This window comes from Taeniopygia guttata, chromosome Z (assembly GCF_048771995.1).
Source record: "Taeniopygia guttata chromosome Z, bTaeGut7.mat, whole genome shotgun sequence".
Classification (NCBI taxonomy): Eukaryota; Metazoa; Chordata; class Aves; order Passeriformes; family Estrildidae; genus Taeniopygia; species Taeniopygia guttata.
Window position 1 is genome coordinate 74,504,185 of NC_133063.1, and position 26,486 is coordinate 74,530,670.

A 26,486-nucleotide genomic window follows, 5' to 3' on the forward strand; every position below is an offset into this window, starting at 1 on the left:
TTTCCTGGGAGTTGGGGATGTGGCCATGCTGGTGTCTGTGCAGCTTAGTAGCTCATCATCTGTTGCAAGGAGATAGGGACAGAACATGAGCATTTTAGCCTAACTGTTCTGCTGATTAAAATTTTTGATTCAGAAATCCAAGTTAGCTGATTACCTAAGGCATGCTTCTTGTTCTTCTGTATGCACACGAACACAGGGATATTTGTGCATGCATCTTGTCTGCACTAGAAACAACCTGAAGGTGTCCGACACCCACTTGCAGGATTTCTGGTCTACTAAGACACCAATGCCTAGACTATGCATCAAGTATATAAGCAACTGTGTAAGGTGCTCCGGCATCTCTGAAATTGATCCAAGTTGTTTTGTACTGCTAGGTGACCTAGCTGTAAACTGGTACTAAATTTATTGACCAAAGACTGTGTCTTGTCTGCAGGTATTTTTCTGATATTTTTTGGTTGTTATACTGAAGCAGCTGCTCCTACAAAACATAGCTAAAAATTTCTATTTGAAGAAATGAAGGTGGCTGAAAATGAATTTTAGATGTGGTTCTTAAAGATCTATTTATCACCCAGACTAGGCAATATTTAGTAAATGAGAGATCTAACTACTTATTTAACTTCTTGCAAAATTCAAATTAAAGGAGATTTGAACCTTGAAAAGAAACAGTCTGTGCTCTTTCTTCATAACTAATGGAGCAGTTAACAAAAACTTACTAGCTTACTGCTGGTGGTTAACCACAAAGCCAAGATTCATGATTGCATCATCCTGCATTTTTCAAACATGTAATTATAATGGACAAGGCACAACATTCATGCAGGACAGCAGGATTAATAGCAAACCTCATAGAACATGGACTAGAAGTAAATATGTATCTTTGTGAACAGACAGGACAGAGCTCAGCAATAATCTTACTAAAAGTATCCTGTCAGAAAAGGCTCTCATTAGTTAAGATAAACAAAAAAATGTTTGTTATTATGGTATGATGGAAAGAAACATAGACCTTGTTTTCTTTTGAGCACGGGGACCTGTTGAGTTTTAATGAACTGTGTTTGAGGAAAAATACTGTGAGAGCAATGGTATTGTGTCCAGTCAAGCTTTTTGTACTTTTATAAAGGGGAACTCTTGGAATTGTAGCAAATCTCATATACTGATCATCTATTAAGAAAGAAAAGAGATGTCATAAATTCATGAGACTGGAGATAGATAATTTGGAAGGGTAACTCTACCAAACCTGGATAATCTATGTCATGCTTGAAACACACAAGAATTCAGCCATTCAATCTGTATCTTTTGTGGTTAGAAGAGTAATACTACTTAACTGATAAGAACAATGCTGTTAATTCTTCTTAATTTTATTGGTTTGTGTGAAATGAAATTAAAGGGTTCCTGTAATTCAAACAAAAGAATAGAGGTTATTGATATTTTTCTACCTTGATTCTTTCCTTGTTAGGTGTTTCCATCTTCCCTTACTTGTAACTTATTGTCTATGTCTTGTGCACCTTTTTATATTCATAAGCTGACAAAATATTTCCTAATCAGTGAACTAATTAATTTTTTAAAAGATAATACAATAACAATTTTTTTTGTTTGCTTACTTTATGTCTCACTTAAATGGCCATCTTTCATTCTTTTTTAAAGTCAGCACTATTTTAATGCTCATGCAATTATTCATTGCCTGCTGATTTGCACAGTTTAGATTTAAATGTCTTTGCCAGCTGACCTGTAGTAGTGTAGCCCAGATTAGATTTCAAATGAGTGGTCTGATTTTTAATTTCTGGCTTAATTTCTGACTGCGAAACACAGTTCCTGATCAGCTGTGGGTGAAAGACCACACCTTCTGTGAAACCTTTCCTATTCATAAGGATGTTTATGCTTTTCTATCTTACTCAAGTATTGTGAAAATATCAACAAATATTTCATGTAAAATTATTGACATAGAACTATAAGAAATTAATAAATACCCACATTCTTCCCCAGTAAAATATGAATGAATTCTCTAAGAAATATTTAGGGGAGTTTTTCTTTTTGGTGTTACTTATCGAGAAAAAAATTGTATTCATAATGCTGTCTTTTTTTTTTTTTTGTGGGTTTTTTTTTTTTTTTCTTTCATTATATTTACTTTTGGTTTTCAATGTGATTTTATTACCCAACTGCTAAACAGAGTGATTTGCTTCCACTGCAACTTCTGCAAGGACTTATCATCTATGCCATCTTCTCCTGCAATTAGTTTTTTGGTTTTGCAAACACTTTTTGCTAATGTTTAATTGTACTTTTAGCATTTTATTTTATTTTGGTTGGCAATTTATCAAGTGGATTTTATTATGCTTTACATGACTGTGTGCTGTTGAAGTATTACCTACCTGCTTTTCTAAGAGAAAAAAATCTAAAAAGCTGTATAAATTGAAGTATGAATCAAATTCTTGAAGACATATTGAAGTGAATATTTCCACTTATTTCACTAAATGACTGTCAATGAGAATGCAGTTCTAAATTTGCAGAGTCAACTGTATGTTATGTAAGAACTATAGTGATTTACAACCTAATGTCATAACAGTCCATGAAACAAAAGGACTAGGCTTGCAGCTATGAAAGTCTTTGTCTTTTCTGCACTTGATTATTTCTTGCAGCTGGTGATATTCTTAAGTTATTGTTAGAAATTTTTTTTTCTGTGTGAAATGAAACGAGGTGCTTAGCCTATCATACTTACTCATTTTAAAATGGCATTTGGACTTACAGGTATAGATCTCATAATTACATAAAAAAGTTTTAGAATCAGATGTGGTACATCGTAGGCAAATATTTGTTGTTTGCTATAGTTTATTAAAACCAGAAGTCATCTCACTAAAGCTGATTTCAAAGCAGTTTTTTTAATTATTTAGATTCCTCCAGGAGAAGACATCACAAACGACATGATATACTGAAGAGCAGTCAGTAAATTAATTTCTCTTTGTCCGAGAAGTGTCACTATTTAATTTACATAAAGGGGTTTTATGCCCATTGACACTGATACACATGAAGTGCGCTTTAATAAAGATTAATAAAGATTTCCACTCCCAGAAATATAAATACTCTAGAAGAAAAAGAAGAAAAAGAAAAAGAAAAAGAAAAAGAAAAAGAAAAAGAAAAAGAAAAAGAAAAAGAAAAAGAAAAAGAAAAAGAAAAAGAAAAAGAAAAAGAAAAAGAAAAAGAAAAAGAAAAAGAAAAAGAAAAAGAAAAAGAAAAAGAAAAAGAAAAAGAAAAAGAAAAAGAAAAAGAAAAAGAAAAAGAAAAAGAAAAAGAAAAAGAAAAAAGTGTGAGCAGTAGTGAAAGTATCAGATTAAGTTGTGAGAATATACAGACAATAATATAGGTGAGGCAGGGAATTCATCTATGATTTGGGCTGATTTAGAGCCAGGTATCATTTCAATCAACAGGCAGTGGGAGCAGCAGGGTTTCTAATACTCTTGAAAATGAGAGATACGTTGTATCTCCAGCTCATCACCCCGATACTGAATTTGGCGGACATTTATATGTCTATTTATTTGTTATTTATTTATAAAATTCTCACATAGAATTTGTAGTGGAGAGGAATGTACTCTTGAAATAGACAACAAAAGTTAGATCCTGAAATGTTACCACTGAAAGCCAGTTATTTAGTAACATACAAATATATTCTTAGTTTTATAAAAATAATTCAAAATTATGGCGTTTATCACAGGTTTACTGTTGTATTGTGTTTTTAAGTGTCATGTTTTTGTATCAGTTCTATAATGGTTCATCCCTTTAGCCCCCCCACATCAGTTTTACTGTAAACTACCCCGTTCCTTGTATGCCAATCCCCTCCTCCTTCCCTGATGTCAAGCTTCGCCCCGTTTGCTGGATCATTCCCCTGTCCCCTCCCTGGTGCCTTGTCCATCACTCGATTTCCCATCCCACTCATCCAGAACCTTCCACAGAGAGCGTTGAGTGATTGAACAGGGCCCAGGGGTCTGTCCTCCCCACCTCCCCTGTTGAATTCCCCACATGTCTCTCTCCCCACCTTCCACTCCCCCAAACATTCCCATGGGTGGAATGACGGTGGGTGATCCCCTTCCCTGTTTCCATCCTCGTTTATATTGTGCTGCACAGCCCAGTCTGGGGCTTCAGTTGCTTGGTTCCCCTGCATTGTGAATCTCCACAGAGATGTCCTCAATAAACCTGGACTTAACCCCTGATTTGAGTCGACTCCTTGCTTCGACCATCGTCGCAACCGTCTCACCCCACCAGGACAATAGCCTTAGCCGCACTCCCGACCTCCTGAGGCATGGGAGAGCACAGGACGGTCCCCCACCGTCCGCTGTGCTGGAGCGAGCCAGGAGTCCCCAAGTGGACACAAGGATTGACACAGTGATAGTTTACTTTTTAGTTCTCACTGTGTTTCCAGGCTGCAATTCCTTCTCCCAAGTACTAGGTACAATGGAGGTTTTCTATTAAAAGCACAATGGCTGGCACAAGAGACACCCACTCTCTACCTAGTATCTTCATATGGTCATATTTCTCATCCTTTAAAACGATATTACTACTAGAGTGGATGGAAATGTTTCTGTGCAGACCTGGAACTAGGCCAGGAAGCAGTGACTCCTACTTAGGCTCAAGATGAGGTTATTGCCATCTCACACTCTCCAGTGAGAAGAGAGGTATTCTTATTTTGTCATTCTTGATGGTGGACAACTTTGATAATGCTTCCTAAAGCGCCCACAGGAATTCCATTTAAGATTCTTTTCTTCACTGCAAGTAACTTCCAAGAACTGCACTGTATCAGTGATCTGGGGGCCTGGCTCTGCCTCTGGATGCCCAGAGGTGTGGCATCAACCCTTTACCCCATATCTGGTGAGGTGATGGTATGTGTACCTGAAGACTGCAGCAGTGCAGCTTGGTTGTGTGCAAAAAGCCTGCGTGGAGCACCATGGCAGGCCCTCACAGAATTTATAACAGCTTTAGAGCTTCTGAAAATGCTGTTTAACTAGCTCCTGTGATGAGTGTTTGTTGTGATGGAATTAAACGCCAATGTAGCATGGCTGCCTTCAAACAGCTGAGGAGCTGTGAGTGTGCATCTCCGTTGTGCCAGTTTGCAGCACACATATGCAGTGACTGGTTCAGCCTGCAGAGAAGGATCATTGTGTTTGGATCACATTGCTCATGTTGTTTAGTCTTTTGCTGGCAGAGCCTAATAATTGCTAATTACTGTTCAGCTAGTATTTGTAACACTGAACTGCTAAAGTACATGACTTTTAGATGGGTTCCAGGCTTTTACTCTCCAGTAAACAGCCACACCAGAAGGCTGGAACAGGCGAAATTTAGAAGTGCTTTTCTATGCATCACTGACAATCTGACGGATGAAGAAAACAGCACTTGTTGAGAGAATCCCAATTAGCCAGGGTTTGACTACCAACTGTGCTTCTGTGAGGCACGACCAGGCCCAAATAAGCTGGCGTGGCTAGAAAGGTTTTTTCAGAAAACTGGCCAACACTGACATTCCCTCTGCTACTGCTTTCCCCTCTTGCCCCCATTACTGCTCCGCCAATTTCTTTTCGGGTTCATTTCCCCGGATGATGTCCCGCGGGGACGAGTATCCCGATCCCTGCCGAGAAGGCTGCTGAGGCCAGACCGAGGTCCGCGCAGGGCGGGGAGGGCGGAGAACACCCGTGCCCGTGCTCGGGACCGACGCGGCGGGGGGCGGGTGCCCATCCCGGGGGTGTCCGCAGCGGACAGCACTCGGTCCGCGCGTGTGCGAGCGCTGCCTGCCGCGGGCGGGGGCGGGCGGGGGTGTGGGGCGCGGGTCCCCGGGCAGGCGGCCCCGCAGCCCCGCGGCGGCCCCGCAGCCCCGCCAAGCCGCCGCCGGCGCACCTGCGGGGCGGGGGCGGCCGGAGGCGGCGCGTCCCGCCCTGACGTCACGGCGCTCCCGCTCCGCCGCCGCCGTCTGACAGCCTCCGCCGGGCGCGGTGCGGTGCGGTGCGGGCAGGCAGAGCGCTCGGCTCGGCTCGGCTCGGCTCGGCTCGGCTCGGCTCGGCTCGGCTCGGCTCGGCTGCTGCGCGCTGCCCTCGCCATGTCGGTGGCCGGGCTGAAGAAGCAGTTCCACAAAGCCACGCAGGTACCGAGCCCTTTGCTCGCGCGTGGAGCGCGCTCGGCTGCGGCCAGCGGATGCGTGGGCATGCACGGCTGTGCGCCGTGCGGGATCGTGCGCGGGGCTCCGTTCGAGTGCGTGCGGGGTGAGTGGGTTTGCGCGGATGCTGTGCCCGGTGGTGCGTCCTGAGTGAGCGTGCGAGGGGCCGTGCGTCTGGCCGGGTGTGCGCGGTGCGCGCAGGGATGTGCACGGAGGGTGCTGGGTCTGCAGGGGTGTCCATCTGCGGGGAGCCGGGGCTCGCCGGGCGGCCGCGCCTCCTCCCCCTCGCTCCGGCCGCGTTGCGGCAGCGGGCAGGGGCTGCCGGGGTGCGGGAGTAGCTCCTGGGCTGCCCTGACCTCCGCGCTTGGAGCCCGCGGGGGCAGCTGCTGCAGCAAACACCGGCCGTGGGCTCAGACCTTCCCTGCCGAGGTCTCTGCACCGTATTTCCATAGGCGTTGTTTGTTTTAGCCTGACTTTGGGAAAACAGCAATAAACATGACCTTTTTGTTTCGTGGGTCTAGACCACAGCTGAAATCCGAGTAATGAGGTTTGGTTCTGTTGCTTTAGGCATGGTGTGATATTGCAGGAAGGTCAGTCAGGGTGAGTGTTTCACCAGTAGTTGAGTTGTTTCATAATACAAAATTTGTGTGTTACAGTCCGCAAGTCAATTTCTGACTTAGTGTACTTTGGGGCCAAATCTAAAAAGCTAATAAAAAATGGTCTCATAGAAGTCAGAGGAATTGATTTAGATCCAGAGAGCTGACACCAAAACCCATGCAGTGTGGGTGGGTTTTTTTTGTGTGTGTTTGGGTTTTTTTGGTTGGTTGTGTGTCTGTTGTTTTGTTTATTTGGGTTGTTTTGTTTGTAACTAAATACAAAATCTCCAGTTATTTCCTATTGCTTGCCATTGCAGCCATCTTCAGCTAGGAATCTTGGTCACTGCAAGCAATCTGTAGGTCCAGGCATACAAGATATATTCACCTGTTAGACTTTTCAACACCCATGTATTTCCCCTTCACATGCATCTCATCTCTTGAGCACTATGGGGAAATATTCTGTGAAAATTATCCTTAATCCAAATATTTGTCCAAATTCTGATTTTCCACACTCTTAGTTACACCGGTGCACACTATAACTCTGAATGCAATGGTTTTATACTGAGTCCTGCGTGGGTGTATCAAGGCATTGAATAACACTGTGTCTCACCTTTCATGCTACATTGTGCTGCATCTTTGGTAAAATAAGCCTTGCAAGAAAACGGCTGCACTCAAAACAGATGCCATAAGGAGCTGGTAAGGGGGCCTGAGCCCATCTAGCAGTGCCCATCTGCTGCTGCTTACTTTGTTGTTTCTTCCCCTGCTGCCTATGGTGCTATGAGCAGCATAGAAATCATCATTATGGCAATAAGTTCTTGTACTGAAAATAAGAATTTCAGTGTCTGTGGTGTCCATATTTAAGAATCAGGCAAGCTGAAATCTACTTTTTAGTACTAGAAATCTCAGTTCTCCATTATTGTAAGCTAATGAGAACGTGTCTGCAGCAGCAGAGGTAAACATCTTTTTTGGAGGGAGAATGTTGTGAAAGGTCTGTGCATGCTGTTTTGTCCTTCAGATGACACTTTCACACTGATTGTCAGCAATACTGTCATTCAGAAGGAAGGAAGAGTTTTAGCTGTCTGGAACCAAAATATTTAAGTCTCTGTTACCAGATTTAGCAGTCTGACATCTTATCACCCAGAGATTTTTGGTCCCAGCCTTGACTTTCACAGTTTGTTTTCATGCAAGCCATGAAGACACACTCATATATGAGAATGAGTCACAAGTATGTTCAAGAGTGATCCGCTTATTGGCTTGTTTGCATTATGAGGGAGAAATCTGCAACATAGTTGTGCTGACCTTGCTCCAGGGAGTAATCCTTTAGGCTAGCGGTTAAACACCAGGTGAAATACAGATTGACATTGCCGGCATGTATGAAGCTTCCAGATAGGACCAGACAAATAGGAAGTTTTAAGAAATCTAAATTACTGATTTGGTTCTTATTCATGTTAATTTATATTATGTGCTATTTTAATAGAGTCCTAAGTCATATAAAGGGTACATCTAGATTGTTTTATACAATGTAACCATTTTATTTAATTTCATTTATTGTTTTCTGACTTGTGAAATATCAAACTAACCTGCATGAAGTACTGCCAGTTTAGCAGCCGTGCTGAAGAGCTTAGTGCTTGTCAACTTTCATGTATCAACTGCCAACAACAGTGAGATATTGAAGAGCAGGATACTTTGCCCCTTGTGGAATGAGTCAATCGTTCACCCTTTTGCCTTTCTGAAAAACTAATGGGTGTACCTGTGTGCAACTATAAATAAAGTTTAGAGAAAACTTCATGAGTTTGTAAAAGCAGTATGAGTCTGGAAGTCCTGATATTAATACAGAATTGCATTAATACAGATGTTAGACTGACCAGTGTGGAATAGGTTAGGTTGTTAATTTACTTCTATTATCCACAGAGCAGCTAAGGAGAAATAACCCCATTTCAATGTTAACATGCTGCTGTAGATCTGTCATACATCCTGAAGCTAGGAAGATCTAAAGTGTGTTTTTCCAGAAATGGGCAACAAAGTGCTGTGCCACCAAATGGTCCCTTTTCTTTAGGCTTGCAGAGTCCTTTGCCAGTAGCATTATGCCAGTCTGACTGACAGAATATTGCTTCCTCCAGGTTTACACACAGTTATAAAACTACCACAATCACTTTGGGTGATACAGATTTGACAGTCTGGGGCATTTAAAGAGAGTTGTTTTAAAATAGCATGAGCTTTGTTTCCAGATGACTGCATTCATTGCATAATATGGCTCTTGTGAGGCACAGTCAAAATTAAGCTTTCAGAAAGTAATATTTTCATAGGGTAGGAGATTAACAACAAATTCTGGGAGTGGTCACATCTGATGTTCCATTTGAAACAACTGAATAAATGTGACTGACATTTAAAAAGCAGTATGAATGTGGTGATTTGAACCAAAAGCCTGTAGTATGGTTTATTTTCTACCACTGTATTCTGCTTTCATAGTTAAATTTATCTCAACACTAAGACCAAATTAACCAGTTTATACAGTTCTATAGAGAAAAATGTTTGATATTTGTGAGAACCCTGGGCTTGGTTCAGGGGTCTCGTGTGGTGGTAAAGTCTCTCCTCCAACCCGTGCTTCCAAAGAAAAACTTCGCAGCCTCTTGTTGTTCGGTCTCAAGGCAGTTTATTGCTAGTTATCTAAAAGATTGTTTTCATGGGCTGCGTCTGCTTGGTCAGAAGCCCAGGCAGAGGCACACACACACCCTGACACCCTCACTGTCTGGTGTCTTCTTCTCCCCCCCACCCAGGACTGCTGCTATCTTTTATATGATGTATTACATGTTATATGTTTACAGTTTTTCCCCAATACCTACTACCTATGTTACAAGGTGCTTTTCTACTCTAAACCAATCCATAAGTGCCAGCATCACCAAGAACATGGAGGTAAGGAAGAAGAAAGAAGGAGAACAGGATCAACCCACTTTCCTCCATCTTAGAACTTCTGACCCCCCTGTACAAAGTAAAACCCCCCTGTACAGGTGCTAAAACCCCCATGTACAACACTAAAAAATTTTCCCCTCTACTTTGTAACTATTTCTACTATACTATCTAACCCTTTGTGACTGCTTGTTCCACCTTCAAAGTTGGTAACTCATTCCATGGCTCAAACTCAAAATCACAGCTGTTTCCAGCTGCCTGCCAGGGTCTAAAATGCTTCTGACCAAGGCCTGGAACCTCTAAAAATGTCTGAGGGACATTTTGAGTTCCAACAGATATTGAAAGAAACATCTGAAGAAATTACTTCCAATCCACTCATTATTGTCAGTGGCTTGTTAGATGCTCTTACTTTATGTGGAAAGTACTATGTTTCCGTCTTTAATGAGGTAATCTGTGAATGGCGCAGTAAGAGAATGACTCTGCTGGTAAATAAGAAGCAAATGAGACTCCTGCCTAGCTATGCTGCTGTCCACAGAATTCTGTGCGCATTCAGAGCCTGTCTACACAGGTTCTCTTGTACAAAAGAGCATATTTGGGTTCATCTACTAGAATAATTTTATAATTCCCTGATCAGAAGTATGTAAATTTCTTTTTATCTGTAATGTATGATGCAGTCCACTTACTAAACAAACTGTAGTTAACCAATATTTACTGTTCTCTGTTGATATTAATATTTTCCTTAATCTCTAACACACTGTGTATTCATCACATGTTACTGACTGTCGTACAGTGTTGTGTGGAAACTGTTTTTGCTTTTCCAGTGATAGGACATCACCCGTCTTTTCCAGCTGACTGTGCTTGAAGTGGGACTCACAGTGGTCTGCTTTTCTCCTTCCATGTTTTCTCACATGTAAAGGTATATGTGGGAGTTGGTCTGGAAAGCTGGGCACTGTTATGTTTTCCTTAGTGCAAATGCTGAGCCAATTCTTGCTTATATGGAACTTAATGAGCTCCCTTCTCATGTGGTGTGGAAACTTGCGAGCGGTCTGAGGAAGGCAGAAGGAGAGTCATTTGCAGGGTGGTGTGGCTCTGACGATACAGCCCAAAAGGCTGCTAGAAACCTCTGCCTGAGAGGCATCCACCGCTGACAATCTGCTGGTTTCTCTCAGTGTGCAGTGCTACCTTTTGAGATCAAGGAAAGGGAGCAAAATTTTGATCTGGAATAGAGACTATTTTTAGAAAATAATAGTTATTTAGCTGCAGAGGGGATTATTTCCACAGCAGGTAGGGAAATTCCTTCTGTTTGTGCACTCTAGCTTGATTGCCAGATACATTATTCACATTTGGCATCATTCCCGTGCGCCCTTTTATTGATATTACATAATTGAAAGGGTGAAAAATTGACTTTAATCTAAATTGCTGTTTAGTTGGATACTGTGTAACCCTTCTCAGTTGTTGATAGCTTAAACAGTCTGCGCAGTTTCAAACATTGTTTCTAAATCTGATGGGAAGAACTGCTGCTTTTTGTACTAAAAAGATCATGGCTTTTCTTTTTTTTAAGATTTCTCAAACATCTATTACAGTAGTAACTTTCCAAATGACGGATACGTTTTCCATTTTTATCTATGTATCTAAAAGCTGGTGCACTAAATAACACCCATCTCTAAGTTTTCTCTCAGTGATGTCTGGAGGCAAAGAATACCCATGGATGCTGTGCTCAAAACACAGCATCCGCCAGATTTTTGTTTCATGTCTTGACTTCCATCTTAACTAGAATTATAGCAAGGAAGCACTGGATGCTCTTGGTCACTCATGCAAAACTGTCTTTGAATTTTAAATGTGTCCTCATGACTAGCATATTGATAGCATGCTGCATAAAAGTGCTGGAGCAGCATAACCAATTTTAATTGATGAAGATTTTGCAGAGGTTACTGCGCAGAAAATTCAGTAGTTTTATGTAACTCCTGATTGCAAATGGGAGGTGCTGGGTTGGTCTGATGTATTTCTTGAGAAGGATGGAGGCTTGAGGAGCTTGAGCATTGACTGTCATGACCTAGCAGTGTACCAGTAGAATCTTTGGCTTTAAAAGCTCGACAAGAGGGATGGAGTTGAAAATCTGATTTGTGGGCCCCAAGGAGCTGCTGCCACTCTGTGAGGACATGTGAAGAGAAACTGTATGGACATCATTTAGTGGGAAGTGCCCTGATGAAGCAGACTCATGGCCCTCTTACCTGTAAAAATCTGTGGTATGTTCACGGACAGGCAAAACATCCTCCAAGCCTCTTATCTTAGAACTAAAAAAGGTCTTCCTTCTGCTGCTTTTCAGAAACTTCTGTGACTCTGATTCTCAATTTATTCTCAGGCAGTGGCCCCTGATGGAAAATGGTGGTGTTTAACCTTTTCTTAACTATATGTAGATAATCAGACGAAAGAAAATTGAGTTACAGCATGGCATTATTGCAATGATGTTTGCCACGGCACAATTACCTTGCTTTCAGTGCTCTAATCCTGCACTTAATCTTGGAGACAAAATAGTATCATTTTTATAATCTGAAGTTATAGCACATCAAAGGAATCCATCCAATCTGTCATAGAAGTGCTAGGAGTTTAATTATTTTCTTTCTTCCCAAAGCAGAGAAAAAAGAGAGTAATTGCTGTTTACTGTGCTTACATTTTTGCATAAGATTTCCCTTTATGGAAGCTCTACAGACCTGCATAGTAGAAAATTGAAAATTAGAAATGGTTGTTTGGAGTTCAGCATATTTTCAATTTGTCTGTAGATGGAAATCATTGTGATGAACTTGGACAGAATGATTTGTGGATATGTAGTTGCACTTGATGTAATGGTGACGATGTTCTTGTGTCTGTGACGGAGGATATGTCTTTATAAATAAACATCTTTTTTTTTTTTTTTTATTCTGTAGACTAAAATTTGACTGACGTAGTTGTTGCAGCATCATATGGTTCACAATGAGTGCAGCAGTTTACACTCACCTTCGTTGCCCATCATCATTTCTCCAGGGAAATGGAGTGTTACTTGATCCCAGCAAAGATGATGCTGAGGCAGCAGCAGTATAACCTTGTGGTTTGGTGTGATGCCAGAGGACCTTCTGAAAGAACAAGAAATTCAACCACTCATTTTGCTATTGCACCTCTTACTAGAGGAGAATTGAAGAATTTAATGCATATCTGTTTCAGAGTAGACAGGGGCCATCAGCTGGGATCCTTGTCAGCACTGGTGTGATTTTCATCAGGCTATGTTTTGGTCTTGTGTTCCTTGGATTTGTTATCACTGTCAAAAGGGGTTGCTATGCTGATTCCTTTGTAAGCAGAAATTCTAAAATAGAGAAAAAATATTGGCTTTTCCTGCCTTTTCCCCCACAATTCTATGGCAGCAGAACACTTCACACCATTAAAGTGTTTATATTCCCCTCTACCTCCATAATATTTTTTGTGGATTTCAGTTTGATGTTTTTAATAACTTGTGCTATTTATTCACCAATTGTTACTCTTTTTGATTGTGTAATTTCCAGTTTCTATTGGCTGCAAAAGGTCTTTACATGTGAAAAGAGTTTATCTAAACATTTTGATACAGAGCTTCTTTTTCACCTTTGTGTTATGAAATTTGGTGACTGTTGTGCAGAAACACCAGAGATACTGTTTATCTTTCAATTTAAAGTGCCGTTAAGCGCTAGACATCACTTTTGTTCTGCGTCTTTGGGAAAGAGTGAAACTACAGTGACACAGGGTGGAAGGAGAACAAGTTACATTAGAGATAAAAACTGTTTTTTTTTTCTCTAGAAAGAAAATTTTCCTGCAAATGTTCATTTAGTCTTTTATGACTTTCAGTAGACTAACAGGATTTGCTCTTTTAAGCAACACTTAGACAGATAGATATTGCTGAGTTCTTTTCCAATCTGTACAATTTTCAGCTTTAAGGTCTGTGCCAGAAATTCCTTTTCATGCAAAATCATTCTAGATGCAGAAAACCAATTAATAATTCATAAGGTATAAATGTCAAAAATAAATGCTGTTTGCCTTTCCAGATGAGTCACTTAGAGCTTGTCTGCCTTGGAAAGTTACGGCATCGTAATCTAAGGGCTGAACTGAAAATGCTGCAATTTTACAAGTATAACTCTGCAATGGATGGGTTTCTTTCTGCTTGTAGAAGAACAGCTTTTCAACTTAACTAGTTTTTTTTTTTTTTTTAAAGGGAGTTGAGGGCATCAGACTGAGACCTGTCCTTCCACTGTAATGAAGGTGTTTGCACAGAACTGGCGAAGGCATTAGAGATGAAAAGCTAGTGTATTTTTCTCTACTAATTCACCCTATTTATTTTTTTTTTTCCCTCTGGGAATGTTATCATTGTCATCCAAACACAGCTAAAACAGTGTTTTGCTTCAGTGGAAGGAAAAGGTGGTTTCAGTACTTATGAGCAGGTCCTAATTGAATCTTCTGTTGGTTGCTTTGTCCCGTTTCTTTTACTGGTCAGGAATAGATGGAATTTGGTTTTATTTTCTACTGTTATGAAAGGAATTAAGAACTTTTAAAACAATGCTGAGGCATGAAGAGTGTTCCAACCAAATGCAAACATTTTGAGGAATCGGAATGTTTGAATGTGGAAATGTGCCCTGATGTGCAGAATAACCACGTGTCCACATTTACTGACTAGACTCCATCATCCAAGGAGACTTTCACTAGTATTAACAAATGGAAGATTGTCTTTCAGGAAGAGTAGTTGGATCTTATGTTATTCTTTGCAGTCTAGATTTGGGTTTTAAATATGCACATAGTATTCTGAGTCTGTCAGGGAATCTTCCTTTCTCACAAAATTGCTGAAAAAAATATTGCTAAATATGAGGCAAATTCACCCCTGTCAGAGGTGGATATGACTGTTGCAAGCAGTAAACATAATATGCTTTTCTTCTATGCCTTTCTTCTTCTAGTGCTATAATTATAAACAGGTAAAATGCGAATTTTTGAAGCATGGGAAGATGTAATTGCTTAGGCAAATTAAATAAAGCTTTAGCTTTTGAATGCAGAAAAGTATTTTTTCCTCTATCAGAGTCTTTCTGTTTTGTTTCACCTATGTAAGCTCCTACAAAAAAAGGCACATAGGAACAAAGTTAAGCTTTGCATGGTAGGAATGGGATTTTGTTACTGGAGGGAGTAAGAGCCAAAAATATATAAAACATCAAAACATATAAAATATCAAAATGTAAAAAACTTTTTTGTTTTTTTTTGCTTTGCTTTACAATATTGTCATTCAAAATATGTAACTCGGGCCTGAACTGGCATTTTTTAGGAGGCTGCACTTTTATGGCCAAAAATCTGTAACACTTGAAACAGAATAACAAAAGCTCTGCAGCTTCTGGAAAATATCCTGTTTTTTTATTTAACGGTAGGCTTGGATGGGAGTAAAATACTCGAAAGGAAGATGAGTGAGGATGAAAGACTGGAGAGGTCCACAACAGGGATCTTTGAAAACTGAGCAGAGGTAAACTGTCTGCTCTGCTATATACGGGTGGGTGACTGACTAGAGGGAGAAGGAAAGGCAGAAGTTTGTGAGTGAAGCTAGCACTTGCTGTTTTCTGCTTCATTAGCCTGCTATTTCCAGAATTCTAGTTCCTGATCTGGACACAGTGATAATGTGTGTTGTTCCAGCCCAGGAGCAAAGACAACTGTTCCAAAGACACATACAGCGTAAGTATTACCAATAGGTTAACGAGGTCAGCATGAATTTAATGATGTCCGTCAGTATAGGTGGAATCAAATGTGATTAACGAAGGAAAAAGCCAACATTGTTTCTAAGATGACAACCCCAGCTGTTGCAGATTTCCTGTCTCACAGGGAGAAAGAATAAGAAAAAGGCAATACTCCTCTGCTGCTCTGATTTCAGGATAGTCTTTTAACAAGAACTGTTTGACAGCCACTGAAAAATGAGCTTTCCATGACTTAGTGCTTTTTCCTTTCCCTAGGGAGAGTTTACTGTTCTAAGTAGACTTGACAGAGCCTTTATATTTGGTGTGTGGAAAGTTTCACTAGCACTGGCTGCCAAAGGTTCTGCTAGGTTTTGATCAGCCAAGTCCCTGCATCAAATCGGTGACTCATTCAAACATTCTGGTGAAGCTCAAAACCCTCCTAGGCAGATGTTGAGCTCTGGGCTAGTGTGTTCCTGGGGCTCCCTGCAGTGCTGTGCTGGGCTGGGGCCTGAGGTGCTCTCGGTGACTCAAAGTACTGAGCCGGGCTGCAAAGGCAGAATGCAGTACGACGTACTGGCTATGCAGATATATAACTTTTTGGGGTGGAAGGCAAGATTGTCCCAGTGCATCTCCCTTCTCCATAACCATAAGGAGGGGAAAGACCCTTGTACTTTAACATAAAAAAATATGCTGCAAACTCTCAAGATGAGCAATATATCTGCAGAAAAGGAGCTGTCCTTCTCTGTGCTGTTCAGTACATGTCTTAAGTGACTAAACCACATATGATCTGGTTTTCAGAAGAACATAAGTCTCTGGATATGTGTGCAGTTGTGGCTCCTGAGGTCTAGAGAGTCTCGATGGCAGGAGTTGGGGTTTGACTGTCTTGTTTCTATGCAGCCTGAATGTACTAGCTGGGAAAGGAGACAAGCATGCTTGGTTTGAGCTTCTGACTGGGGCCTGCTGGTTCCAGTGCAGAATCTATTTTAATAATAAAAATTAGTTTCTGAGATAAAAGCAAACTGAAGTGTGAATGGACTTCTATTTGAAAATGTCTGCCAGACTATAGAAGAAAATTTAGGTGATGCCCAAGGACTGGCCTTACACTCATTTCTTTTGGGCTGACAGGATAATTGCTGATTTATCCCTCTCACCTTAAGAACAAGACCACTTCCAAAATTATGTATTAAAAACAGCTATATGAGATTTCTAGGAAGTTTTATAAAATGCAGGCAGTCTTCTTGAGCAGATCTGAAAGCTTCTCTAGAGACATACAGACACGGTGCCGTTATATCTTGCTCCTTGTAAATGACTCATTCTCTCTTTTCTTCCACAGCACTTTGGAGCAAGAGAGATTTGAAAATTTAATGAAGCTGCAATAAAACAGCCTATTCTAGTTCCATATTTTTCTCATTTCTGTTTGCAGATTAACTACATGTGTGTTTTGGGAAACTTCTTGACCTACTAACAGATTGACTGCTGTAAACTTTTTTTTCCCCGATTTCCTCCTGGTATTTCTTTAAAACCTTGGAAAGTATTGTTACAGTAAATTGCATTTCATTTAAATGCTATATTAATTTTCTTGCAGTAAAATTAAAGTTGGGAAGGTAAATTAAGCAGCTGAGGGAGAAGCCATGGATGTCAAATGAGCTGTTTGTTAAGGAATGAAGACCAGATCAGGAGTATAAGTGACAGCCTTGTGGATGGCTGAGCCAGAGGGCTCAGGAATAGAAATTTAGGGCTCTTGGAAGTCCTTTGAAGCATGTGGTGGAGCAGATCGCAGGGAGCTACAGTAAGTGGGTAGAGTGGGATCAGATGTTTTCTTTCTATGCTGTGTTTTAGCAGTTTTATTAAGACTCCACTGAGGACTTAACAGAAGAAAATGTGATTTTTTTTCCCTATTCTCTATTGCAATGTCATGTATGTAGTCATGCTGTCAGAGCACACCATGGCTGTATCACTATCAGAAGTCATCAGGTGTCTGGTGTGTCAACTTCCTGGCCTAAAGTCCCCACTGTTGCCCTTGAAAGTGACTGGGTTTGTGATTATAGGTTTAAGATGTGAAATATTGAGGCTTTAGAAGCATTAATAAGCATGGATGAGATAATGCCAACTTGCTCCTTAGTATTCCCAGGTGAGAGATGAGAGTGCTTTAAAATGCTCTTGCCCTGTTTTTGCTTTCATGGTCTTGCATTTGAGGTTACTTCCTATACACTGAAGAAGAAAGTAGTAGTCATTTCTGGTGCCTATGCCAAGCTACAGACAAAACTTGAGAGAAAGGTATAGGAATTCTGTCCTATCATATCACAGAGAAACCTAAGTCTGACAGAAAAGCCCAGGGAAAAGTGGAAGTAGCAGCGGGAAAAGATAACATAAAGTATGTTTACAGGTACTTGGTTTCCTGCCACAACCTGCCTGAGCCAACAAGAAAAGCTCTGCAGTGTCCTCTACTGCAACCATTCCTTTTCCCACATCTCTGCTGCAAAGTGACCAGGAGGGCAGAAAAAGTGTCTTTTTACTCTTTTTTCTGTGCCTTCAATATCTGTGGAATATCTGGTAGGGTTTGTGGACCTAGTTTCCTCTGCAGCTGGTCAAGGTGATCAAGGAGCTGAGACTTAAGCAATTAATTTATTTTTTCTATTATTTTGAGTCCTTGGCTCTACTGAAATAATGTATTTGGTTAAAAGGCTGGAGATGTTGGGTTTTCTTTTCATGCCCCTTTTATTTGTTTTAAACAGCAAGAGTCCTGGAATTAACTATTGCTCTAAATTATAAAATGATGTAGTGTAGCTCTTAATTCTTTAATGTAATATTTTAAAAGGTGTATAAATCAGTTAAGGAAAGCAGAAAGCATTTATGTATTATCACAGGTTTTGCAAGCAAGCAGTGCATAATCAAGATTTACAAAGATTTTCCCACTATTTTGTTTCCAAAAGAGACTTGATGCAAATGTACAATGGAGGTGACCTTGCTCTTAGTATGAGACATTCACTAATGCATGTGGTATATGCCTTTACTCAGCAGCAAGAAAACATTCTGCAGACTAAATTCTGCAGATCTGGGTATTTTTGCTCATTTATCTTAAGCATTCAGAAGTCATTTTTAAGCAAGCTTTTAGCAGCATATAATCCCAAACATTAAGGAGACATTACAGAACCCAGGTGTTTTAAAATTAGTAATGCAAGAGCAAAACCTAGGGTTTTGTTATAACTATGTGGTTATAAGACATAAGAGTTTTGTAGGGGAAACAACACCTAACAGCAGACAAATGACAGACACTGCAAAGAACCATCAGTAATTCCTCTGAGCCATTTTATCTTCTTAAAGTTTACCTCCTTTGAGAGCTGTTGCAGTTTAAAATGTGTTCCAAATCTTTGACAGTGTGTGATCTTGCTTTCTTTCAGACAGGGTGATGTAGCAGCTGACCTGAACTTTTGAGGCAGTGTCTATATTGGAAAGTCACACAGTGCAAAAAGCTTGTGAAAATTGCAGGAAATATTCCAGTTCCAGATAGATTTTTCTATGTCACACAAATATTTTAAGTGGGTTTTTTTTTTCAGACAGGTGTGAAGAGCTCTCTGTTCTGCTTATGAGGTTACTTGAGTTTTAAATTTAGTAAATTGATTGGCTACTAACTTCCTTTGCAAGCAAGGGGATGGGTAGATGCAAGAAGAAAAGTAACATTATCCACACAGAAATCATGCAGATTTATGGACTAAGAGGGTTGTATTTTAAGAAATTGTGTAATAATTAACAGATGTGGCAGAGCAGGTTTCTTTACCTTCATCTCATATTAAAGAGCTTGATTGTATTTTCTGAGGCACAGAATACACAGGACTTTAAGGAGACCAGGCTGGAACTCCTGAAACACTCCCTGTGATCTCTGGTGGTCTTGGTAGCACTGCTGATTTGCCATCTAGGAGTGTCATCTTCAAGAACTCTCAGGGTACTGGGTACCCTGCTGCAGCACTGATTATTCACATCTCCAAGGTCTAAATAATGCAAACCAGGATGCTGGTGAGGAACCGCTTCTGTGCTCCATCATGAGTTTTGATGTTGGCCATAGTTGGCCTAAGTGAAGGATCCTTAACCACTTTCTTTCTGTGCACCCAGACATAAGCAGTAGATGGTTGTAGTAACCAAGGAATCTGTACTGGCAGTGGAAGCTTTGCTTAGAATTCGTCTCCCTGCTTTGCATCACTTTTGTCTTGCCAGTGTGCAGAAGTTGTGACAGTAGAAATACAGCTGTAAACTCATGAGGAAACTGTGAATTCATGATCTCTGGGTATGCCAAAGAGGGTAATTATTGTAAATGTGGCCTTGAAGGCAAATGTCTATTTATTCTGCCTTTTTTACTTTGTATTTCTTTGTATTTTCTGATCTGAGCCATTGCTCTCATTCAGCCAGAACCCCAAGGCTAGAGTGGTGTATGATCTTGGCTGATACTGGTCTCGCTGAAGATCTCGCTGTGTATTTCTGACTTGCTAATTTACCCCTGTGTACAGCGCTAGTGAAGAATGGTACTGCCATACCTGTTTACTGTCAGTGTTTGAAATAACGTTTTCTAAAACCTCGCTCTGCAGACAAAGACAGACCTGTGATTTCTCCTTGACGTGACAACTGGGGTTTTGCGGTTGATCAAGTAATAAGTGGGACTGGAAAATCTGATTAATTTAATCTACACTCAGTAGGCAAAGCTCATTGTAGAAACTGAAATATTTTAGGTGAGTGTGGGAAGATCCTGGATTCTGCATTTCTCTGAAGAGTCAACACTATGATGCCTCCTGACTTCTGGAGGCTTATCTTTCCAGATACTTCCAGTAAAGTAATGCACTTCATCAGAGCCACATGCCATGAGTTTTAGTCACCTTCAAATTCTTTACCTGCACCTCAACCTGTTTTTGGTATGTGGTAGAAGATGGTAGGAGAAAGATGTATATTTATGTTACTTTTAGGGTCTTTTATTTAATTTCTTTGAAGAATCAAAGATTTAAATGAAGAGAGTGTATTTGGAAAGGTAAATTTTCAGCACTGCTAGTGAGTTGATCTTAATTCATAATCTTTTTTAAATTTGGGCTGTTGAGCTACACTTCCCAAAGTTCACATAGAAGCTTGATAAATTGTAATAAATACCATTTCTCATGAATAATATTTTATTCAATCAGGAATTTATATTTTTGTTAATATACGTGGGTGAGAGCCATTCCATATTTAAACTGATTGGTGTACCCCCTATTTAATCATAACTTTGCTTATGTCATTATGTATCTGGTTCTGTAGAGTCATTGCTTAGTCTCTGCAGTCTCACTTGGTAGGGGCATGTGCATGGCAAAACTTCCAAGGCTGCATGGACTTTTGAAATTTTCAGAAAGCCCTCTTTGTTACAGAGAGCAGTCATGTAAAGTGGATAGTCTGGTTTCTTTCCTCTAAATCTTTCTAAGGCAAATTTCATTATTGGGGTACTTTACTGTCATGCTGCGGAAAGAATTCTTATCTGTACTTATGCAAACAGTCTTTGTGAGTGCTCTGTTCCTTCTGTTTATTTTTGTCTCTAGGGCTGCTACAACTTTTCTTCCCATAAGACCTAAAGACATCACTGAGCAGCATTACAAGTGATCTTCATCCTTCAATATGAGCTAACCAGTAACACAGAATTGTCCAAGGAGTAGACCACAATCTGAATAACTTGTGCTGTACTTTTTTGGTGGAGTGTTCAACAGAGTTGCACACAGCATGGGCCACGATCATGTGTCTAAATGACAACACAGAGATTGTTTTGCCTTCAGATTGCTATAGCTGATGCTGCAAGTAACTGTAAAGATTGGTGTATCACAGTGGAATCCTACTTCTACACCCAGCCTTGCTACATATACATCTGTGTCCTTGCTGCTGTGAGGACAAAACTAGACAGTGACAGACACTTCTTTATACACTTCCTTCAGACTGAACATACATACATATATATATATATATACATGTATTTACACTAACATGGTATGCACAGTTTTATATTTTGATTTCTTGAGTGACATCATGAAAAGTAGCTGTCCCCCTGAGACCAACCCAGTTCTGCCTGTGTTCAGATATCTTAGTATTTATCTGCTTCTGGTGATGTGTATGTGGCAATTGATCTTCCCCTCTTTTGGTCCTCACCCTCTCACAGGGACTGTGAAGGTCTTAGAAGGCATATACATTACTTTTACTTGCTGTTTTACACTACAAATGTGTTTGGGTTTCTAGCATTTCTTCTGCCCACATAACCTGAATTTTTCCTGCTAATTTCACATATTCATTCTCTGTGGAAAGACCTGTGAGTCAGTCTTTGCTTTTCTGCATTTGGAGATGAATTTGAAATTCTTGAATCCACTTAGAATCTCCCTGTAGACATGCAAGCCTTCTTCATTTTTTGTTCTTCTGGTTTACTTGTCCTTGTGGAACTAGCAGTGAAATTATTATGGAGCATCCCTATTCACATATCTGTATATGATTATGTATCAAGCAGTCACAGGCATTAGGGATATGAATGTAATATTCAGACAAAGAAGATAGGTAATTTTGTGTATATGTCCCTATTATTAATGTATCAGCATAGGAGATATTTAGATATGGACACCCGCTCTGGTAATCTGAAGTTCCTCTTTAGGTGATGAAGTGGTACGTCAGAGAAAATGAGCTATTGTTACCATCTGACGAGAGCAGAATATCTGAAAATGATGCATCCATTGTATATATGTGTGCTGCAAACATAAACAAAAGGGAAGATGTGGATACTGGTAGAAAAGGGATCATCAAGCTTTTTGTAGCACTCTCAAGCTTCAGTATTCAAATTGAGGGATGAAAGTGCCTTCTGAAGTGATAATTAATATTTTATGTTTTATATCCAAGTAGAAAATCATGGTAGTTTAATGAGACAAGCAATAGTATTTTTACATTTATAGTGTAATCAGCTGTGAACATTTAAAAATCTTGAGGTGGGCCATTATTATACTGAGAGACTGAATTAAAAACATGATTTAAAAAAAATATACCAAACTGAATTTTCATTGTTCTTGATTTGGAACTTTGTGTGTTCGTGATTCCAAACCTCTCAAAAAGTGCAGGGGCTAAATGTTTAGTTTAAAACTCTGTGAAGTAGATATTTTCAAGTAGGTATTTGCCTCCAAGTTCTGAAGCTTTTATGAAAACAGTAAATAAAATTGCAAGATTTCAAACTTTAAAAGTCACAGACATTTCATAATCAAATTAATTCCTCTGTAGACTAAGTGTAATATGTGATCTTTTCTTCCCAGTGTTGGCATTGGGATAATGAGCTTCCCAGTAAAGTGACATCAGCTGCTCTTTGTAAGTCTTTCTCTGAAGATATTTCACCCCCTTGGTCACCTTCCTCTGGATGTGTTCCTTGAACTGACCTTCCAGAGCTGCACAGAACTTGAGGTGAGGCTGCACCAGCACAAAGAGGGACAAGCATTTCTCTTGCCCAGCTGGCAATGCTGTGCTGAAGGGACCCCAGAGCACAGTTACCTTCCTGGCTGGCAGGGCACTGCTGGTTCATATTCAACTTGCCATCAATCCAAACTCCCTCTTGTTTTTCCATGAGGCTGCTTTCCAGGCTCTTGTCTCCCAGTTTGTGCATATAGCCTGGATTACCCCATCACAGGTAGAAAATCCACCACTTGCTGTTGTTCAATTTCATGTAGCTGATGATTGCCCACCTCTCTAGTTTTATACATATACGTAAGGCCTCTCCACCTCTGAGTAAGTTCACAGCTTTTCTTCTTTTGGTAACATCAGCAAAGTACTTATCATACTTTCAATTTCTATGTCCAGATAATCTAAAATAAAAACATCAAAGAGCACTGGCCCAGAACTGAGCCCCATGAAGCCCACTGGTGACTTTCTGCCAGACTGATGTGATGTTATTTACTACCCATCAGACAAATTCTTACCCAACACATTATAGACTTTCCTAGCTGTGTGCTGGACATTTGTCCAGCAGGCTACTGTGAGAGACAGTATATTAATTATGCATAATGAATGTTTTCATTAAGTGCTGTACATCACATCCTCTCCATAATATAACGTTTTATCTATTTATATTCACAACAGAGCATGAAACTTCTTTCGCCATTCTTAAGGTTAAATAAAGTTTTCTTGAGTACTCTATAAAATTTACATTAAATCTCACCTCATTAGTTCTACTCTGTGAATTGTTTTCCTGTGTCTAACACTGCAGAGATGACTCACCTATGCTGGATGATATCTTGACCCCAATGAAGTAGTTTTATAAAAACAAAAGTATTACTTTATTTTTTTTTTCTGCAGTGAGAGACAGACAGCTACAGATGCTCTGCTTGTAGGGTATTGTTCAGCCGCAGAAGGAAAGGGAGGCTCTAGCAAATGAAGGGTCACTGTACCAGTATGCAAATGTTAGCATGTGGCACTGATAAATAACTGTGATTGCTTTACTAAAAACATGCTGGGATTAAAGCCATTATGAAGCTCTTATAAGTAAAATGAACTGTAGAAGAAGAAATTGCTTTGCTGCTTCTGTGTGAATGGATTCTTTCAGCAAAGGTCTGGAGATCAAGTGTCAAGTCAGTTCCCAGCCAACACTTAGCTGTGTTATGGCAAGTATGCAGTGTAGATCTGCCTGAATGGTGAGTGTGGAAAAGGAAGGACAGGAGTGTGGTCACACAGTGTTACACATGCTGGCCAAAGAGCCTGAAGCAATAATGCGTTATGAGACCAGGCTGCAGGAGGCTGCTGAGAGCTGCTGTCAGCTTGTGTCATGGGGATCAACACAGATCTTCAGGTTCTTGGAGGATGCATGGTCTGGTCTTCAGGTACTATTTAGCTATCAAAATAGGAGGATTTCTGAAACATTCTGTTATGCTTTAAGATTTTTCATTTAGGTTTAAGGTTTTGATTTAAGGCTAGGAAGACAGATTGTAACATTGAAGTGAGTAGAAGCTTGTGACATAGGTATTTATACATAACATATCTAAGATTTATGTATAGTCAATTTCTTGAACTTAATTAATTCAAACTACAGAAAACGTGGATGTTTTAAGATGATAGTATCCTAATTTTATTATTAATTTATTCTAATTTCTAATTAATTACAATATATAGGACTTCTGTTTTACTTAACTGGGGAAAGAAAATACATTTTTTTTCTAACTCAAGTTCTGCACATTGATTTTCTTTGAACTTGAATTCTTCAGTGTGTGGTTCTTAAGCTACTTCAGATATATTAAAGAATATTCAAAACCCAAATACTTTTAAAATTTGGTGAGGACGTGAAGTAATATATCCAGTAATGATGCCAGCTATTGTGATTGTAATAGGAACAACTGTCTGTGCTTCTGACAGAAAAGTTAAGTGAAATGGAAAGGTTTATGATATCTTTCACTACTAAGTGAAAATTGAATAATAATTAAAGCCTTGTTATCTTGTGGTCTATTTAAAGCACAGATATGTACAGGAGATTAAGCATGCTTTTTTATGTCTGTGTGAAATACAAGTTGACTGTTAAGTTCCTTATTCAGTGTTTCTATTTCTGGTGGAGCCATTGGCAGATCTGTCCTGTAGAGATGGTTCTTGCTAATAACTGATCACATGATACAGGAGTAATGTTTTAGCACCATCAGTAGAATGGAGCAGATTGTATTCTTTTTGCTAAGAAATACAAATTTTCACAATTTTTTTGACAATTATGGATAAACTGCAACATTTATCAGAGATCTAGAGGATGTAGAATAAAATCCATACAAGTATTTGACTGGGGAGCAGAAGTTTCTGTTTGTGTTTCAAGCAGTTGTAAGCCAATGTTTCACTGGTTTTCTGCTCTTCTTTCTTAAGCAACTTCAGTTTCTTAGAGTAGAAGAGGTAATTTATAAGTGAAAGGCTCTGAAGGCAAGAATGACCTCCAGTGATACAGTCTACTTGTGAGCGAGTAGGGGTGTATTGTTGTTAGAGAAAAGAAGCTTACCTGCTGAAAAATTCTGTCTCTCCTTCCACAGTGGCAAAGAGGACCATATCATCTGGACCTTTGCCTGAAGTCTTCATGCTGCTGCCATCTGCAAAGTCAGTTTTGGTTCAGAGTGAGGGACTCCCTCACCATTAGGGATGCAAGTGGCAGCAGAATCTTTGTTGGGAGAAAAGAAGGAGAAGGCTTAATGGAGTTACCACTCTGGAAAGCACTTGTCAGGAGACAAACTAGGTTAATGATGAGCACAACAGTGAGGATTAGTGGACAAGGCTGGTAAAGGAAGCCTCATTGGCATTTATAACTAAATAACAATATTTATTATCCTTCTCAGCACCTGATGGGGTGCTCTCTAGATGTGCAAATATGAGAACTGGGGATTTAATTCCACTAAAAAAGAGATATTGAGTGAGCCCTTTCATGTAAATAGCAGCTTTCTCATAGGAACAGAAAAAAGACCTCTTTAAAATTTGTGTTTCCATTCTGAGCTGACTAAAAGGGCAACACAGACATTCTAGAGACAAATGCTAGGATTAAAAAAATGCATTTTTATGCATTTTTTGGAGTTCTTTTGAGGGAGGAAAAATGCTGATGCATTTTCAAATGGGGATGCAGTTTTTATAGGAACTTCTGACACACCACAATAATCCCCTTAATGTTCACACAAGTAACTTTAGGAAATGGTACTAATCAATTAGTTAAGAAATGAGTAATCTGTGGTAATAGACAAATAGTTTTGACTGTACAGTCCAAATTATACCAATAACAATTGGCCTTTCAATAGCAGTCTTGTTTTGTGAGATGAGAGTGCCTTTGTGACGCGATGATGGCCAAAGTTCTGACACATACCAGCCTTGAGACAGTCAGTGATGCTCATTATCAAAATGCCACAGCACAGCTAAGTCACAGTCTGCAACAGGCCCAATCCAACTTATTTTGGTAAATTACTGTAAACTTCTTTTGAGTACTCTGCAGAATCAAGCACTGTCAAAGAGGTTGTTCAAGGCTCTCCTATGCGAAGGAAAAAAATCTTTAGAGGAAATCTGAAGAAAGTGGATGAGAGATTCAAGATAACTATGTTTTGTAGGAATGGCATATCTAATTAAGACATAAATGAAAATACTTTGCTGGGTATTTTAGATGTTCAAGAGCATTAAAAAAAAAAGACTTGGTAA

The 26,486-nt window shown here is 39.8% G+C and overlaps 1 protein-coding gene across 3 annotated transcripts in view; it reads left to right on the plus strand.

Annotated features, from left to right (window-relative positions):
* The first annotated feature begins 5,869 nt into the window (after positions 1–5,869).
* The window catches only part of SH3GL2 (SH3 domain containing GRB2 like 2, endophilin A1), a 92,873-nt gene continuing 72,256 nt past the window's right edge, over positions 5,870–26,486 (plus strand). Inside the window, exon 1 of one of the 3 annotated variants that reach the window (XM_002192747.7) lies at positions 5,870–6,109. In XM_002192747.7, the coding sequence (XP_002192783.1) occupies positions 6,065–6,109 (45 nt within the window). In that variant the 5' untranslated portion in view covers positions 5,870–6,064. Of the gene's footprint in view, positions 6,110–6,181; positions 6,228–26,486 lie in introns of those variants that run through there. The other 2 variants (XM_072921795.1, XM_072921794.1) reach the window with 2 other exon arrangements.